The sequence below is a fragment of the Colias eurytheme genome, chromosome 3 (assembly GCF_061535395.1).
Source record: "Colias eurytheme isolate Ceu_HAF_F1 chromosome 3, ilColEury1 Martin Lab GWU primary, whole genome shotgun sequence".
In the NCBI taxonomy this organism is placed as follows: domain Eukaryota; kingdom Metazoa; phylum Arthropoda; class Insecta; order Lepidoptera; family Pieridae; genus Colias; species Colias eurytheme.
In genome coordinates this window covers 10,379,910-10,395,434 of record NC_142982.1, presented here as the reverse complement: position 1 = coordinate 10,395,434, position 15,525 = coordinate 10,379,910, and the positions used below count along the sequence as shown (strand labels likewise).

The window sequence follows — 15,525 nt, the reverse complement described above, 5'->3', positions numbered from 1 at the left end:
ACTATATATATTTCTTTAATAAATTCAATAAACATATAAATATTTGTATGCCGATTTGTTTGCGAATTGTGCAGTCGTGACATAAGTTTTATATAAACTTTGTAACCACAATTCTGACAAATAAATGTTCATTTCATTTCATTATTATAATATTTCCTATGTCATTCATTCATTGCAGTCTAAGTAACTTAACATTGAATACAAAGTGTGCATATGTATGCACACTTTGTGCAAATTGTCCTCCATATAGAAATTGCTAACTTGTAAAATATGATGGTTTTAGGAGATTATCATTTGAAAATTATTATTTGTAAAATTTTAATTAATCCAATAGATATTTTTGGTATCGATAGATAACTATATCTGATTGCTAATAATTAATTAGGGTAAAATGAGATACTTATCGTACATATATATTAAGTATAAAAGTGCGATTTTTTCGTGATTTGGCATACATTTGTAGACGGTAAGTTGAAGTAATTATTATATTTTAATCATTGCGTATTACTTTATTGTGATATATGTAGGTATGAGGTACTGAGGTGGAAAAATTTCATATTAAAAATCATTGTATCTTCACTTTTTTTTACTAGAATTTAATGGATACAATATAGTTTATTTTTTTGATTTACTTCGGGGGAAAAGAAAATTAAATAAAACGATTTCGTTTACCAAATTGTTCATCCCTTTTTCGGTTGTAACGTTTATACCTTTATTGTCTTTTTATATTATATTTATATTTATTTTATATGTTTCAGATAAGCAAAAAAATGAAATTCTTAGTATTTGCCGTGGCCTTCCTCATCGCGGGCACCTCTGCCCTCCCCCAAACCAACTATGTAGAATTAAGTAAGTATTTTCTTCAGAATCATCATTAATAATTTTAAATACAATAAATATTGTAAGAAAATAGTATCAATAATTATAAAGCAAATATAGAAATATGGTTAGTAAATAGTTTAAGTAAGTAAGTGAAGTCTCATGTCCCCTAGTGGGGTAAGGGGCAGATGCATTATACATCTGTTTCACTGATCGATTTTCTTTAGTTATCCTTCCCAGTAAATAGTTGTAATTTTTTGGTAATTGGTAAATCTTTAACAATTTTATAAAAATTATTCGTACAATTGATCGGTTTTTGGACGATTGTGTTACAGCACTATTTTATGAACTAATAAAAACGCTTTATTCTTTAACTAAAATACTTATAATATTTGCAGTGAACAAGGAACAGCGTTTGGTCACTGGTGCCATCAAGGACATCATCAAAGAAATCCAAAAGGTCATCAGAGAAAATAACCTCGACCCCCTCCTTATTGATAGAAAGGAGTTTAACTATAACATTCCTCTGTAAGTTTTTATTTATATATTCTTTATTGGACACTTATAAAGTTTTATAATGGCAGGATATAAATGAGGAAATTAACGCAATAGTTTTTCTTAGTTGATCAATTCTAACGTTTTCTTGCCTGTTATAAAAATACTAGCTGTGTCCTGCGGTTTTACCCGCATTTCTCCGCTCCTGTTGGTCTTAGCGTGATGATATATAGCCTATAGCCTTCCTCGATAAATGGGCTATCTAACGCCGAAAGAATTTTTCAAATCAGACCAGTAGTTCCCGAGATTAGCGCGTTCAAACAAACAAACAAACAAACTCATCAGCTTTATAATATTAGTATAGATTATAACAGGCAAGAAAATGTTAGAATCAAAATTAGGTAGTAGAAATTTCCATTTCTTTGAAATGTGACATTCTTAAGTCGCGACATAGAAGAGAAAAAGTTCAATTAAAAGATGTATTCAATTTAAAATTAAAATTATAAAGTTGTGATAATAGTTATCGTTAGTTGGCTTTAAAGGTTGAGAAACCCGTCTATTATGTTGCTTTGTCAGTCTAGTTGTCTGGACAGATCATGCCCTTTCTGCGTGAACTATTATTATTTGCTTAAGTTGTCCAAGAATTTCATTTTCTCTCTTTGTCTCTATTGAAATATACGAATATCATCGTTCTCAAGTTCTACGATATATCATCATCATCATCAGCCCATATACTCCACTGCTGGGATACGGGCCTCCTATGAGAGTACAGGCCATAATCCACCACGCTGGACAAGTGCAGGTGGATCTACGATATATATTTTTATGTATTTTATGTGTCTGCGTTTATTACAGGTTCCTGAACGTTAGGTTATTCGTCGAAGACCTCACCTTCGTTGGTGCTAGCAACTTCAAGATCAACCACCTCGACTACTCAGTTTTACTCAACAGATTGCGATTTGACATCGAACTCCCATTGCTCGGTCTGGAAATCGGTGAGTATCATGATCACCATCATATGCCCATTATGTTCCCACTGTTGGGACACATGCCTATGAGGGTATATGCCATCATCCACCACTATGGCCCAGTGCAGGTTGGCAGTTGCTAAACTGACATGGGTCTCCTATGATAGGATATGTCACATATCTTTTGATTCTTCGACTCGTCAGTTTCGTCACGATCCTTTACCGTTTCGTTTAGCTGTAGTTGCTAATCCAAGAACTAGCAAAACATTTTTAAATATAATTTATTCATCATTTTCTTTTTAACCTTTTTTACTAAATAAATATGTTACTTTTCGTCACAAAAAAAAAATCATTAAAAAGTCCTCATAGCATTAAAGAGTTTAGGAGGACTAAATTAATTGAAACATGGATTAAAAACGTATTAGTTCAGACTTCAGAGAGCCGACTACACAATATTATATTTTTGAATGTATGGAAGATGGAAATCTGATGAAACTGCTTTGGGTTGTGACTGGTTTTGACAATTCAAAAACTCTTCTAATCGAAGACTAGTTGAATGAATAAATGTTTGAACTTGTGTTTATTATTTCATTTCAGGTAACTCTGGTGTTGAAGCTAATATCCTCGGAAACGAATACGACATCTATTTCAAGGGCATGTAAGGATAAAAAAAGAAACAATTTAAAATAGGCGGAAAATAAAGAAGGATTAAAACAATAATAATAAAGAATTGCAGTCACCGGTTGATGATTTGCAGAACATTTGCAACTAATAATAATTATTAACGTAATTAAATGATAGAATGAATTCGTGGCTGATAAAAATGCAAAAATAAGCCTTGATAATGCTACAATCTAGATCCAGCAATAATAATTAATCAATGTTGTAGGCTGGAAAAACACCAAATTGGCTTTATTATTATTATTAAAAATGAAATGCAATTACAAAAATAGCAGCGAAAGAATATAAGAAGACTATGTATCAATTTTTTTTCTATCATATTGATTAGACTTTAAAATTTATTGTTAAAACAAATGCTTTTTAATAAAGTATTCCGTTCTTCATCCTGCACTGAAATGGACCCTCTATATCGTTGTAGCGTTGGGCCAACAACTGATCGTCGATGTTAACGGTCATAATGATTATAATGACGGCCGATCATTGAGGCCATAATATTATTGCTTGAATGGAATCAATTTCAATTACTATGTTTATGTCGACAGGTCTTCAATCTCTCGCATCCGTCTCAGCGGTGAGGTTCGCGTTAATGTTGGTATCATCTCCGGTATCAGCATCCGTAGCATAGAGATCAAGTTCAGCCTTGGAGGAATCACTGTGAGTTACTCTTTTAGGTTTAGCTAGTTTTGTACTCTTACTATTATTGTGATTAAAAAAGTTGATAGTAACCTGCCTTTAACATCAAAGGCTGAATACTTTGAGCATAGCTACAGAATAGACTTTTGAATAGAGTGTATAATTAGTACGGAAATAATAATGAATATAAAAAGAGGGTAAACAGGTGCTTGACGTGTTATTTTAAACCAATTGAACAGCTTATTTGTTTCTTTTTAGCCAACTTCAAAAAAGGAGGTTCTAAATTCGACCGTATATATTTTAAATTCCAGAATGCTTTGTATATTTTGTGCTGTGCCCTGCGTTTTTACCCGCTTTTCTCTGGTCCTGTTGGTCTAAGCGTGATGATATGACGCCTAGAGCCTTCCTCAACACCGAAAGAATTTTACAAATCGGACCTTTGAAAAAATTTTTAATCGGATGTAGTTCCTGAGATTCACTTACTTGAAAAAAAAAACAGCTTTATAATATGAGTAGATATTTACAGACCAATTGTTTTTTCTATTTACAGTCTGACCTTTACCTTAATTTGTTCGGCGATGACTTGTCTCCTGAGTTAAATCATCTTCTCAGCCATGTTATTCCTGTCGCCCTCAAGACTTACGAGGTAAGAGAAATATTTTTAATTTATTATCTTACTTAAAAACCCTCTACTGATTTAATGTGATATAAGTGATTTTTTTCTCACAATTTCTTTAAATCTATCGTGTTTTGCTTGAGATATTAAATCTGAAAAATGATGTTAATCTGATTTTTAATTAATTTGCAGAAAGAGATCAACCAGCTCCTGACTGACATGATCAAAACCATTGCTGACTTTATCTTGGGTTAATAAGAAAGGGGAGAAACCAAAAGAAAAAACATCATATTTTTTCAAAATTAACTGAATCTACAATGTGATCAATTTTAAAAACTACTCCATACTCAATAATTGTTGTGTTACTACACTACTACACATTAATTGTTAAGAGACAAAATAAATATAGTATGTCCTGACGATCTTTTGTTTTATATTTTATATTCCTATTCCCTATTCCTTATAACTACCAGTCGGAATATATATTTTAGTATTATAAAAACTTATGAAATTACAATTCTAAATTTTAGTTACGTTATACATATCATTGACATAACATTTTGGATCTGAATTAATTCAATAGAAAGTTTTATCAGAAATTATTTATTAGATTAAGAGCCGATTTTTCAATGCTTGGATAAAACTTATCCGTCCAATAAAGTATTACACAATAATATTAAAATGTCACGTAAACTGTCAAATACGGGCAATTAGAATACGTTTTTAAAATGGTAGTTTTGTACATTATTCGACGAATAAGTTTTATCCAAGCATTGAAAAATCGGCCCTAAGGGGCGGTTTTTCAATCCTTGGTTAAAATTTATCCGTCCAATAAAGTATTACACGAACATTTTAAAATGTCACCTGTAAACTGTCATATACGGACAATTAGAATACATTTTTGAAATGGTAGTTTAATACGTTATTCGATGAATAAGTTTTAACCAAGGATTGAAAAATCAGCCCGAGAAATAAATTTAAATTTTGAATACTTCTACCACAGGAATTTGGAATATTTCTACCACACTTCGATTTGTTTCTACAGTAATTATAGTTTGTAATCGAAAATGTTTCCTACGAAAAAAGAATTAATGAAATCCAACTCTTTGTTATTGAGATAAACACATTTTCAATTCTCCACAATAAGTAGTCCTAGTTTGTAATGGAGTCTGATCTTCAATAAAATATTCCTTTTCTTATCTTTCCTTAATCTTAAGCAATTAGATTTTAAGAAAGTTCTATTAACTATTTTTGAGAATTATTGATATTAAATACAATGAATTAGTGGTTAAGTAAAAACTAAAAATAATTTAATAAAACACCAAATGCACACAGAATCTATCCTAATTTTCCTCTGGATTAACGATAGAAATATTGATATAGATAGTATATTCTGTATAAGTTAAATTGATAAATATTGAAAATGGAGGATTCTATATCTACACATAATATGTTAACTTGATTCCATCTCTATATATATAAAACTAGCTTTCCGCCTGCGGCTTCGCCCGCGTTTTCGAAGAAAAACCTGCATAGTTCCCGTTCCCGTGGGATTTCCGGGATAAAACCTAGCCTATGTTACTCGTGGATAATGTAGCTTTCGAATGGTGAAAGAATTTTTAAAATCGGTCCAGTAGTTTATGAGCCTATTCATTACAATCAAACAAACAAACAAACAAACAAACAAACAAACAAACAAAGTTTTCCTCTTTATAATATTAGTGTAGAAAAAAACAATCAATCGATAATTCCCTTGGTCAAGGTGTAACGCGTAAACGTTGGGACCGATTTTGAAGATTGCATTTAATCCACAAAAACCAATAAAAAAATAAAATCTTTCATATTCAATGTTTAGAATAGTCATATTTCATACTAAATGTATAGGAGCGTTTGATGTAATTTTTTTGGATATTTCTCGTTTTATGTTTAAAAAATTATTATTGTCATTTTACTCATTAGGTTAAGTACTTTTTATATCAGTTTAAAGTTTTTTGATATCTGCAATAGTTACGGGAAAATTGCCTGTGCACACTTAACGATTACACCCTGTAGATACATTGCTCAATTTTTAATATTATAAAATTTCTGAATACTATGATACTTGAGTACCGACTGCTTCAAGATTATCTAGGAAATTCGAAATAATAGACTAATTACTAATATTTCTAAAACTATCTACGAACAATAATTGTCCACAAGCTATCTTGAGTATGTGATAATATATCAAAAACGATAGGAAATAGAGACAATAGAACATCACAAATAATGCTTACACTTGACATCTTCATGTGCCATTATCATATATAGGTAATAATCGAAAATTAATACTTTTATTTAATATTATAAATGCGAAAGTAACTCTGTCTGTCTGTTACTCAATCAGGCCTTAACTACTGAACCAATTTGCATGAAATTTGGTATAGAGATATTTTGATACCCGAGAAAGGACATAGGCTACTTTTTACCCCCGGACATAGGATAGCTTTTATCCCGGAAATCCCACGGGAACGGGAACAATGCGGGTTTTTCTTTGACAACGCGGGCGAAGCCGCGGGCGGAAAGCTAGTTAATAACTAAATAAATACAGCAATTATCATTACTAACTCTTAATCCCTGATTGCACTGTGATTTATAAACGACACAGATTACAAATCTTTTTGTTATCAATTAATTCTATTTTGTTATATTGGTAGCACGTTAATTAAGGAATTTTGATTACATTTACAGGTAAGGTTTAAGAATTGTTTCGTTTTTTAACATTTTGGTAATAATCATTTCGTAGCTTTTGGCATGCAGATTAATCGTTTAAAGTTACATAAATTCTTGTACAAAGTAATGTTGAGCTTTTTGAGGTAGAAATAAGTACATTAGAGATGTAATATGAACTATTATTTTCAGAAGTCATGCGTCTGTTTATCATTTTGGTGTTAGCCGTTCTAGGCACAGCGTCCGATTTACATATAGACAAGGCGAAGTTCAATGAAGCTCTGAAGGCAAATCGTGAGTAATTAAGTATGTTAACGGTTAAATGATGTCTAAAAGCAGGATTAATTCCAGTGTAAGAAAGAGATGGAGCTAGATGACCTATAGCTCTGTCATTATTCCACACTGGAATTAAAACTGCTTTAAGACATTTTGGTTCCCTCTTGATATATTTTGTGTGAATTGGCTATTAAAGGAATACTAGAGCGGTCTGATGGAATAGTCTAACCTGTATTGAATGCTTTTATAAGCTGTTGTGCTTTTAATTTACCTACAATTTTCAGTTTTCATGTTTCCTAGATCTCTTTAATAAATAATTTGTCTGAGTATTGACGATGGATAGTTCGACCATTTCTGTTCATTAATTAACTCTTTAGGTAATGGCGCAAACAATCGTATCATTGAGGATATAGTGTTGGATCTTCTCGAACAAATCCGGGAGTTGATGCGGAATGGCTCTGGCGATATTCCTGTACTTGATCCTTTGAATGTTGGCTCTATTCATGTTGATGAGAATCTTATTGGAATACCTGGGTATGTTTTTATTTATAAGAATAAGTTTGAGAAATTTTTAAAAGATACAAAAAATTCAGCAAAGTTTAGCTCTCGGCCAGTCCTCGCCAGATTTATCGATTTTATCTATTCATTAATTTATGAGATGTTGTGTGATTTGATAACGTTAAAACTTTTTTTGACAATCTAACAACATCAATAATTAAGATTATAACCTTAGTTAATACTATTATAGAGAAAGGGAATATAAGTTTTACTGTTCATGAAGAGGAAGGGTAAATTGATGACGAGACCTTGTTTTTTCCTTACTTTCGAAGGTTAGTTACCTTCGAAGGCTTTGTTTTAAAATTGTTTATTTTTACAGGTCATTTATTGAATTAAATAACTTGACGGTGTCGAATTTGAGCGACTTCGACGTTGACTTGGGTTTTGTTACGGAAGGCATTATATTTCAAAGATACACAATTACTTTGGACGCCCATATTCCAGAAATTAACTTGGATACAAGTATGTTTTATTTTAATACTAATATAGGTTCTTGGCCAGAGATCTTGACTTGTAAAAAGTTTTAATTCGACTGTAATGTGAATGAAAGAGGCAAAATTAAATTGATATTTAACTAGATGTTTCAGTGCCGAATAAATGTAGACGTGCATACAATTTTATTAGCTTGACAGATAATCCATACTAATATTATAAATGCGAAAGTAACTCTGTCTGTCTGTCTGTTACTCAATCACGCCTTAACTACTGAACCAATTTGCATGAAATTTGGTATAGAGATATTTTGATACCCGAGAAAGGACATAGGATAGGTTTTATCCCGGAAATCCTACGGGAACGCGTTTTTCTTTGAAAACGCGGGCGAAGCCGCGGGCGGAAAGCTAGTATTTTATAATTTTATTTTCCTTATTAAGGTTGAAATTGGATGTTACAGGTAGCTATGATATGTACTTAAAAATATTTGGAGGAGAAGTATATGGAAAAGGAGACATGAAGTAAGTGGTTTAGATTATTTTTTTTTGTATATATAGTCCGGGATACATCGCCCATTTTTGCAAGTGATTACTATCAAGCTAATTTTTCGTGAGTAGCTTTATTTTGATGAGATGCCCAATAATTTCATGTACAAAACTCTCAATTGTGGTAGCTACCAGAGGAAACAAGGATAAAATATTTTGATTTGATGGTTCTCAAATATTAATTACTAACTGAATGTTTTTTTTGTTCAATCTCAAGATAATTATCTAAATTATTCGAAAAAATATTTGTCCTACAAAATCTATGGTTTGATCAAAGAGTCCCCCTTTCCAATGTGTATCGATAACGAAGTCATCATAAATTATTACTAACCAGCTGATTTTTTTATTTTCACTTATATTTAATACTTATATAATTCAACAGACATATTGTCCTACAAATTGCGTAATAAATATTTGAGAACCGTCAAATCAAAATTTTTTATCCTTGTTACCTCTGTAAGCTACCACAATCGAGAGTTTCGTACATGAAATTATTGGGCATCTCATCAAAATAAAGCTACTCACGAAAAATTAGCTTGATAGTAATCACTTGCAAAAATGGGTGATGTATCCCGGACTAATATGTCCGGATTATTCTAAATTGGTATCTTTAGAGAGAAGGCGCGATAATTTTGATATTTTATTTTTATACAAATTACTTAGAAATAATATTGACTGCCCTCAACTGCTTTCCTTGATTGGCTTCCGAACGCCTAGTAAATTCCCACGGAAACCGATCCCTCTGTTATCGGTGCCCGTCATGAGGACCAAGTTGGGTTCCTTCTCTCCCTTACCGCGAATATGTAGAAATTACAATCGAATAATAATAAATCACACACTGGATATACATTTTGACAAATTTGGGAAATTTAAAAAAACCTTACTTACGATCAACCATGTCAGTGTTTAATTTAATACTACCGCATAATTTTAAGTTTATCTAAGTTTAAAAAAATGAATTAATTCTGTGTTTTAAATGAATTTACTTGACTGTTTTATGATGTATTTTAAAGTAACGTTTCGCTTTTTACTTACTTATTTTAAATTATAATTATTATCTAAGTTGATTATTATTTTTTATGAATTAAGATTGTGGATAATTTGAATTGAATTAATTTTTAAGTATGTACTTGTTTATAATTTATTAACTAATAATTTTGGAATGTATTGAATGTGTTGTAACGTATTTTTTATAGTGCATGCAGTGCTCATTTTTTATTGGTTGTCCATCATGTTCTTTATTTTTTGTGTATTTTTTATGTAATTTCATCGATGTACAGCTGCTAATGAGCCTTTAATAAATAAATAAAATAAAAAATAAATAAATAAAAAATATGAAATAGGTAGTTTGAAAAGTTTGAATTGAAGTATGAAACATACATCTATTTATTTATTATTGTAACAGAAGTGATAAATGTTTTATTTTTGTTTTTATTGGTTCATTTCTTATAGGTATTATTTTTATCTATTATTTTTTCGATTCTTTAGCCACTAAGGAAAGTGGAAAACATATACCTCATATTCTTAGTCATTTTGCATATACCTCATATTATACAGAAACTTACATATTTTTTTTACAGATTAAAAATCAAAATGCCAAGACTGCATGGAGTCATTAAGGCAGCGCTAACCACAAACAATGGAATATCTTTGATATTGAATGAATGTGATTTAGCTATCGGTCTTGGATCCTTTGAGGTATTTAATACGTTTTTATTAGTTTCATATGTATGTTTGTATGTAATTGACTCCTTCAGACTCGATTTTAGCTAGGCTAGTGTATATAAAAACACTTTACTTTAATAAACTTTTTAGATAATTGAGATTTCATTATTTTTTTAAATGTATTGTGTAAATGTTTAAGTTTATATTTTAGCAGATTTTTGTCCAAAGTACAAGAAATTAACATGCGTGCAAAATTTAATGATCAATAGTTCAATAGTAAAGTAGTGAAACCTTTTAATTTTTTTAATAATAAAAAATAATTAAATGCAAAGCAAAATATTTTATTTACGTGTAAGAATTAAGATGAAAATAAATTATTTTTCATTATAGCTCGAAATCACCGGTTTCTGGGGTAGTGAGACATCAAGTGCTTTCATTTCGGCGTTCCTGAAGAACCTCATTCCTGAATTATTAGATTTCTTTGAGGTAAATATTTATTTTATTTTTATCATAAAGGTATTCCAATTTAATATTATAAATGCGAAAGTAATTCTGTCTGACTATATTAAGTAGGTCTGTTTGTCTGACTGTATCTCACTTCTTCACGCCTATAGTATAACTTAACCGATTTGGATGAGATTTGGTACTACTACGAATATAGTTTGAAACCTAAGAAAGGAAATAGAGTAGGTTATATCCCGGAAATTCCGCCAGGAACGTGAACTATGCGGGTTTATATTATTATACAACATATTATAATATTTATAAGTTGGTGTGCAATATAAGTTTTTGCGATTATTGATTTTCAGGACCTCTTTAATATCTTCAATTAAATTTTGTATTATGTTATTCATCTTTCATAGTTTATAGATTATCCTCATATTTATTGTGTTTATATAAATTGTTTCTAAAACTAAGCATTATCGAAACGATTTTTATAACGTAAATAATGTAAAAATATTTCTAATTTCAGAATGATATCAACGAATTCCTTAGCCAGACCGTACTCACTGTGGGAAATGAAATTCTAAAAGATCTTGATTTAATTGATCTTATCAGACCATAAATTTATGACGATACAGTACCTACAAGTAATACACTTAAAAAATGTTATGAGGAAGAAATTGTATTGATCTATTGAGTTGTGTTTAATTTTACAAATGATTTACAAAGTTTTTTAAATATATAATATGACCAACAAGTTTTGGTCTTTTCTAATTTATAATATAAAATTTTGTTAAATTAAATGTTTATTCATAAAAAATGTGTTTGTTTTATTGTTTGTGTTTACTTTAAAATAAGTGAATAATAGTGACATCTTGAAATATAGCATTGAAGTATTTCAGATTGTGAGAGAACCGAAAGTTTCAGTTTTACAATGTTACTACTAGATGGCGCTATTCCTAAATAATCCCATAACTTGATAACTTTTTGTATTAATTTATATTACAAACTAGCGGTCCGCCCCGGCTTCGCCCGTGGTACATAATATTTACGTTTTCTCTACATAAGAACTACGAGGATGGTTCTTATGTAGAGAGAGTCTTCAAGGAATATAATAAAAAAAAGAATTATCGAAATCGGTTCAGCCGTTCTCGAGTTATGCGCTTACCAACACATTTTGCGATTCATTTTTAGAGTATATAAGATTAATATTTAATATTGAAAGCACATTAAATTTTATGAACATTCAAATGTGCGTCTAAGAAGTCTTTTTGAATCAATAAATGTTGATTTTGAGAGATTTCTGTATCCTCACAATCACAAAAATTGCATCTTTAAAATATTGGTGTAGAATGTAGATAAATATTTTGTAAATCAAATTTTGTGTGTTTTTTTACACCTTGGCCCATTTTCAGCTATTGGTACTTTCATGTAAGTATCATGTTTCATTATTTAATGAATATACAACCCAAGCTTGTTAATAGTCATAATGACTAGATGTGATTTATTATGTAATACCTTAATTATTGGTAGTTTGTGCAGACTCACAGTACATTTCTATTACGTGAGTTAATTTTTATTCACGATCAGATCTGCTCTATTTCTGGAGTTGTTTCTCTGAATTTGAAAATACTTACATACTTTATTTTTATTTTTGACTGGAATTGTGAATTGCCAATAAGCTATTAATTACTGATATTATATTTTTCATGTATTTTTCATTCAACTTCCTAGTCATCTGAATTAATAGCATTCAAAAGAAGTCCAAAGCAATTCAGCAGCTGATAGGTTTATATGAAAAACTTGTTGCTCGTTTTTAGACGAGAAGTATTTACGTTTTACGTAACTTAATTATGTTGTACCATAATTAAATAACGTTTGTCAAAAGCGAGCAAAGTGACATGATCGAAATCTATACTAAAACTAGCGGTCCGCCCCGGCTTCGCCCGTGGTACATATGTAAAATAGATGTTGGCCGATTCTCAGACTTACCCGATATGCACAGAAAATTTCATGAGAATCGGTCCACCCGTTTCGGAGGAGTATGCAGACTAACATTGTGACACGAGAATTTCTTATATTTTATATACTAGCGACCCGCCCCGGCTTCGCACGGGTGCAATGCTGATACTAAATACACTACAGAAAAACTGTGAACGTTGTATATAAAAACATAGCGGCCCGCTCCGACTTCGTATAGATAGCCTGGCGGCCGGCCGGTACCGCCGCAAACGCTACGTCCCGCAATTTTTAAATCTGTAATATCTTCGAAAATATTCACTTAAATCATACGGTGTAAAGGGCCATATAGATCTATATTAAACGAACAATGTATTCAAGGTATTTAATTGGTTAAGGATTAATGCTGTATTGGTTAAAATCGCATCGAAAATTAGCCATTATTTTTCGTAAAAAGTAAATGACAAAAAAATGTTATTGTGGGTTATCCATAAGAGATAGACATATACCATCGCGGACTTTTCTATAGACCTTTTCAATGTGTATAATACTTAGTACATTATTTTGATAAAACTCGTAGGGTTCAGCCTGCGTTTGCAATGTAAGCGGAAAAAATGTAATTTTTTACGACATCACTTTAGAAACCTCAAAAATAACAGTACTTCTCCACTATTTAATGGATGTTATTATACATATAAACCTTCCTCTTGAATCACTCTATCTATTAAAAAAAAACCGCATCAAAATCCGTTGCGTAGTTTCAAAGATTTAAGCGTACAAAGGGACATAGGGACATAAGGACATAGGGACATAGGGACAGGGAAATCGACTTTGTTTTATACTATGTAGTGATAAGATTATAAAGCTGAAGAGTTTGTTTGTTTGTCTGTTTGTTTGAACGCGCTAATCTCTGGAACTACTGGTCTGATTTGAAAAATTCTGATTGTTAGATAACCCAATTATCGAGGAAGGCTATAGGTATATCATCACGCTAAGACCAACCGGAGCGGAGCCATGCGGGTGAAACCGCGAGGAACAACTAGTAGTACATAATAAACAAAACAATTTAGGATTAAAAAAGTTATTAAAATGGACAAAGCGATCCGCGACGCTTCAGTCCTTTGACATTAAAATTCCTCGAAAATCCCAAGTTGATGTTTCAGAAATTCCGTTCGTGTCGCATACTTTGATAGGTGTCTACTTTGTATGGGCCTGTGGTCGCTTCAAGATTAGCTAAAACGTAATACAGTTAGATTAACCTTCCAAAATAAAGTTAGGACTCTTTTAAAATTGTAAAATTAAGTTATGACTCTAGCCGTGTTGTAGAATCTTTTTATTTTTAGGTCTTACAAAGTCAATTTAATAAAGGTGTTTTATTTTCAGTAGGAATACTATAAATACATTTTATATATATCGATTCACTGCATTTATATCCACTGCATGTATATCGAGGAATATTATGTCCGACAAATCTTCAACGTAATAAGCTCTTTAATAAGCAACTGTATCGAACCATCGTAAACCTTTGGTCGTAAATCACGTTGTAAACCCATTAAAAGTTTTAATATTCCATTTATAATACTGCTTAAATCAAACATAAACATAAAGGAAAACACGAAATATCAAAATTTACAATAGCTCATTTCGTGTCGAGCATTTGAGTTCAAAACAGTAAATCCGGGGAGTTACCATGATATAGCAGTATTATTTCCAGTGTGAGAAAGTGACGGCGCTAGACGACTTATATAGCGCTGTCATTTTTCCACACTGGAAGTAATACTGCTTTAAGACGTAAAGAGCAGAATGGTTGGTAAATAGAACCCTATTGTGTTAGCAATGCAAATGCTCTCTTTAACTAAGCTGCAGCTTACGTTCGCTGCACTGCATCTTTATTTTATTTAACGAGGGCTGAGGAAGCTGGCTCATTGCTAATTTAATTATTCAGTAAGAACAATGGAGGGTTAGTTTTTAGAAAAGGGTGGCGGTACGATAATTATTATTGTCTAGAGTTTTTGGCAGATATGAAGTTATTGCCTTTATCTATACTAATATTATAAAGCTGAAGAGTTTGTTTGTTTGTTTGAACGCGCTAATCTCGGGAACTATTGGTCCGATTTGAAAAATTATTTCGGTGTTAAGTAGCCCATTTATCGAGGAAGGCTATAGGCTATATATCATCACGCTAAGACTAACAGGAGCGAAGCAATGCTGGTGAAACCGCGGGGAACAGCTAGTTAAAAGATATAGAGGAGAAGGAATGTTGAAATAATGCTTTTACAGACTAAGCAGAGATACATCAACATTTGGAATAATTTAATTGGTCTAGCCGTATGAAACGTTATTATCATCACAATGAAAATAAATAGAAGAACTTTTATAATAATGTTATATGTAGAATTTTATTATTTTTGAAAAATAAGATCATAAAGAAGTTTCACTTCTTACGTGTGTACATGCACTAGTACACGCACACATTTTTTTTATTTGGAATCAAAATGAATTCAAATAGGGTATAAAAGATTTTGCCAGTTGTTTTTTTTGACTCAATCTCTCTTCTAGTAAACAGTAGCCGTCTTAAAATTCTAAAACAGTGAAGAAAGACGGAGTAATTGGTACAGCTAAGGCCATTAAAGAAGATGCACTTTTATTTGATTAAGCTAACGACTTGCGAGGACCTTTCATTTAGTTACCGTCTACGTCTCTTTACAAGTTAGGCAATTAGGGAATG

At 31.3% G+C, this 15,525-nt stretch overlaps 2 protein-coding genes across 2 annotated transcripts; both read left to right on the top strand.

Annotated features, from left to right (window-relative positions):
* The first annotated feature begins 770 nt into the window (after window positions 1-770).
* Window positions 771-4,546, top strand: LOC149909944 (uncharacterized). The gene is made up of 7 exons (XM_090118618.1): window positions 771-849; window positions 1,218-1,347; window positions 2,170-2,309; window positions 2,880-2,940; window positions 3,506-3,617; window positions 4,147-4,242; window positions 4,405-4,546. Exons 1-7 carry the CDS (start codon window positions 771-773, stop codon window positions 4,465-4,467), a joined length of 681 nt encoding a protein of 226 aa, XP_089974744.1. The 3' UTR covers window positions 4,468-4,546.
* A 2,303-nt stretch (window positions 4,547-6,849) lies between these two features.
* On the top strand, window positions 6,850-11,549 carry LOC149909943 (uncharacterized). Its single transcript, XM_090118396.1, has 8 exons — window positions 6,850-6,939; window positions 7,111-7,212; window positions 7,572-7,728; window positions 8,072-8,214; window positions 8,645-8,705; window positions 10,310-10,427; window positions 10,785-10,880; window positions 11,368-11,549. The coding sequence occupies exons 2-8, from the start codon at window positions 7,116-7,118 to the stop codon at window positions 11,458-11,460; spliced, it is 765 nt and encodes a 254-aa protein (XP_089974522.1). The 5' UTR covers window positions 6,850-6,939; window positions 7,111-7,115; the 3' UTR covers window positions 11,461-11,549.
* The last annotated feature ends 3,976 nt before the right edge of the window (window positions 11,550-15,525 follow it).

Bases quoted from the DNA above. Each gene is read 5' to 3' on its own strand.
- LOC149909944 (XM_090118618.1), top strand. From the start codon at position 771: ATGAAATTCTTAGTATTTGCCGTGGCCTTCCTCATCGCGGGCACCTCT. The intron at 1,348-2,169 runs GTAAGTTTTTAT...CGTTTATTACAG, and splicing joins TTTAACTATAACATTCCTCT to GTTCCTGAACGTTAGGTTAT. The intron at 3,618-4,146 runs GTGAGTTACTCT...TTCTATTTACAG, and splicing joins TCAGCCTTGGAGGAATCACT to TCTGACCTTTACCTTAATTT.
- LOC149909943 (XM_090118396.1), top strand. From the start codon at position 7,116: ATGCGTCTGTTTATCATTTTGGTGTTAGCCGTTCTAGGCACAGCGTCC. The intron at 7,213-7,571 runs GTGAGTAATTAA...TTAACTCTTTAG, and splicing joins TGAAGCTCTGAAGGCAAATC to GTAATGGCGCAAACAATCGT. The intron at 10,881-11,367 runs GTAAATATTTAT...TTCTAATTTCAG, and splicing joins AATTATTAGATTTCTTTGAG to AATGATATCAACGAATTCCT.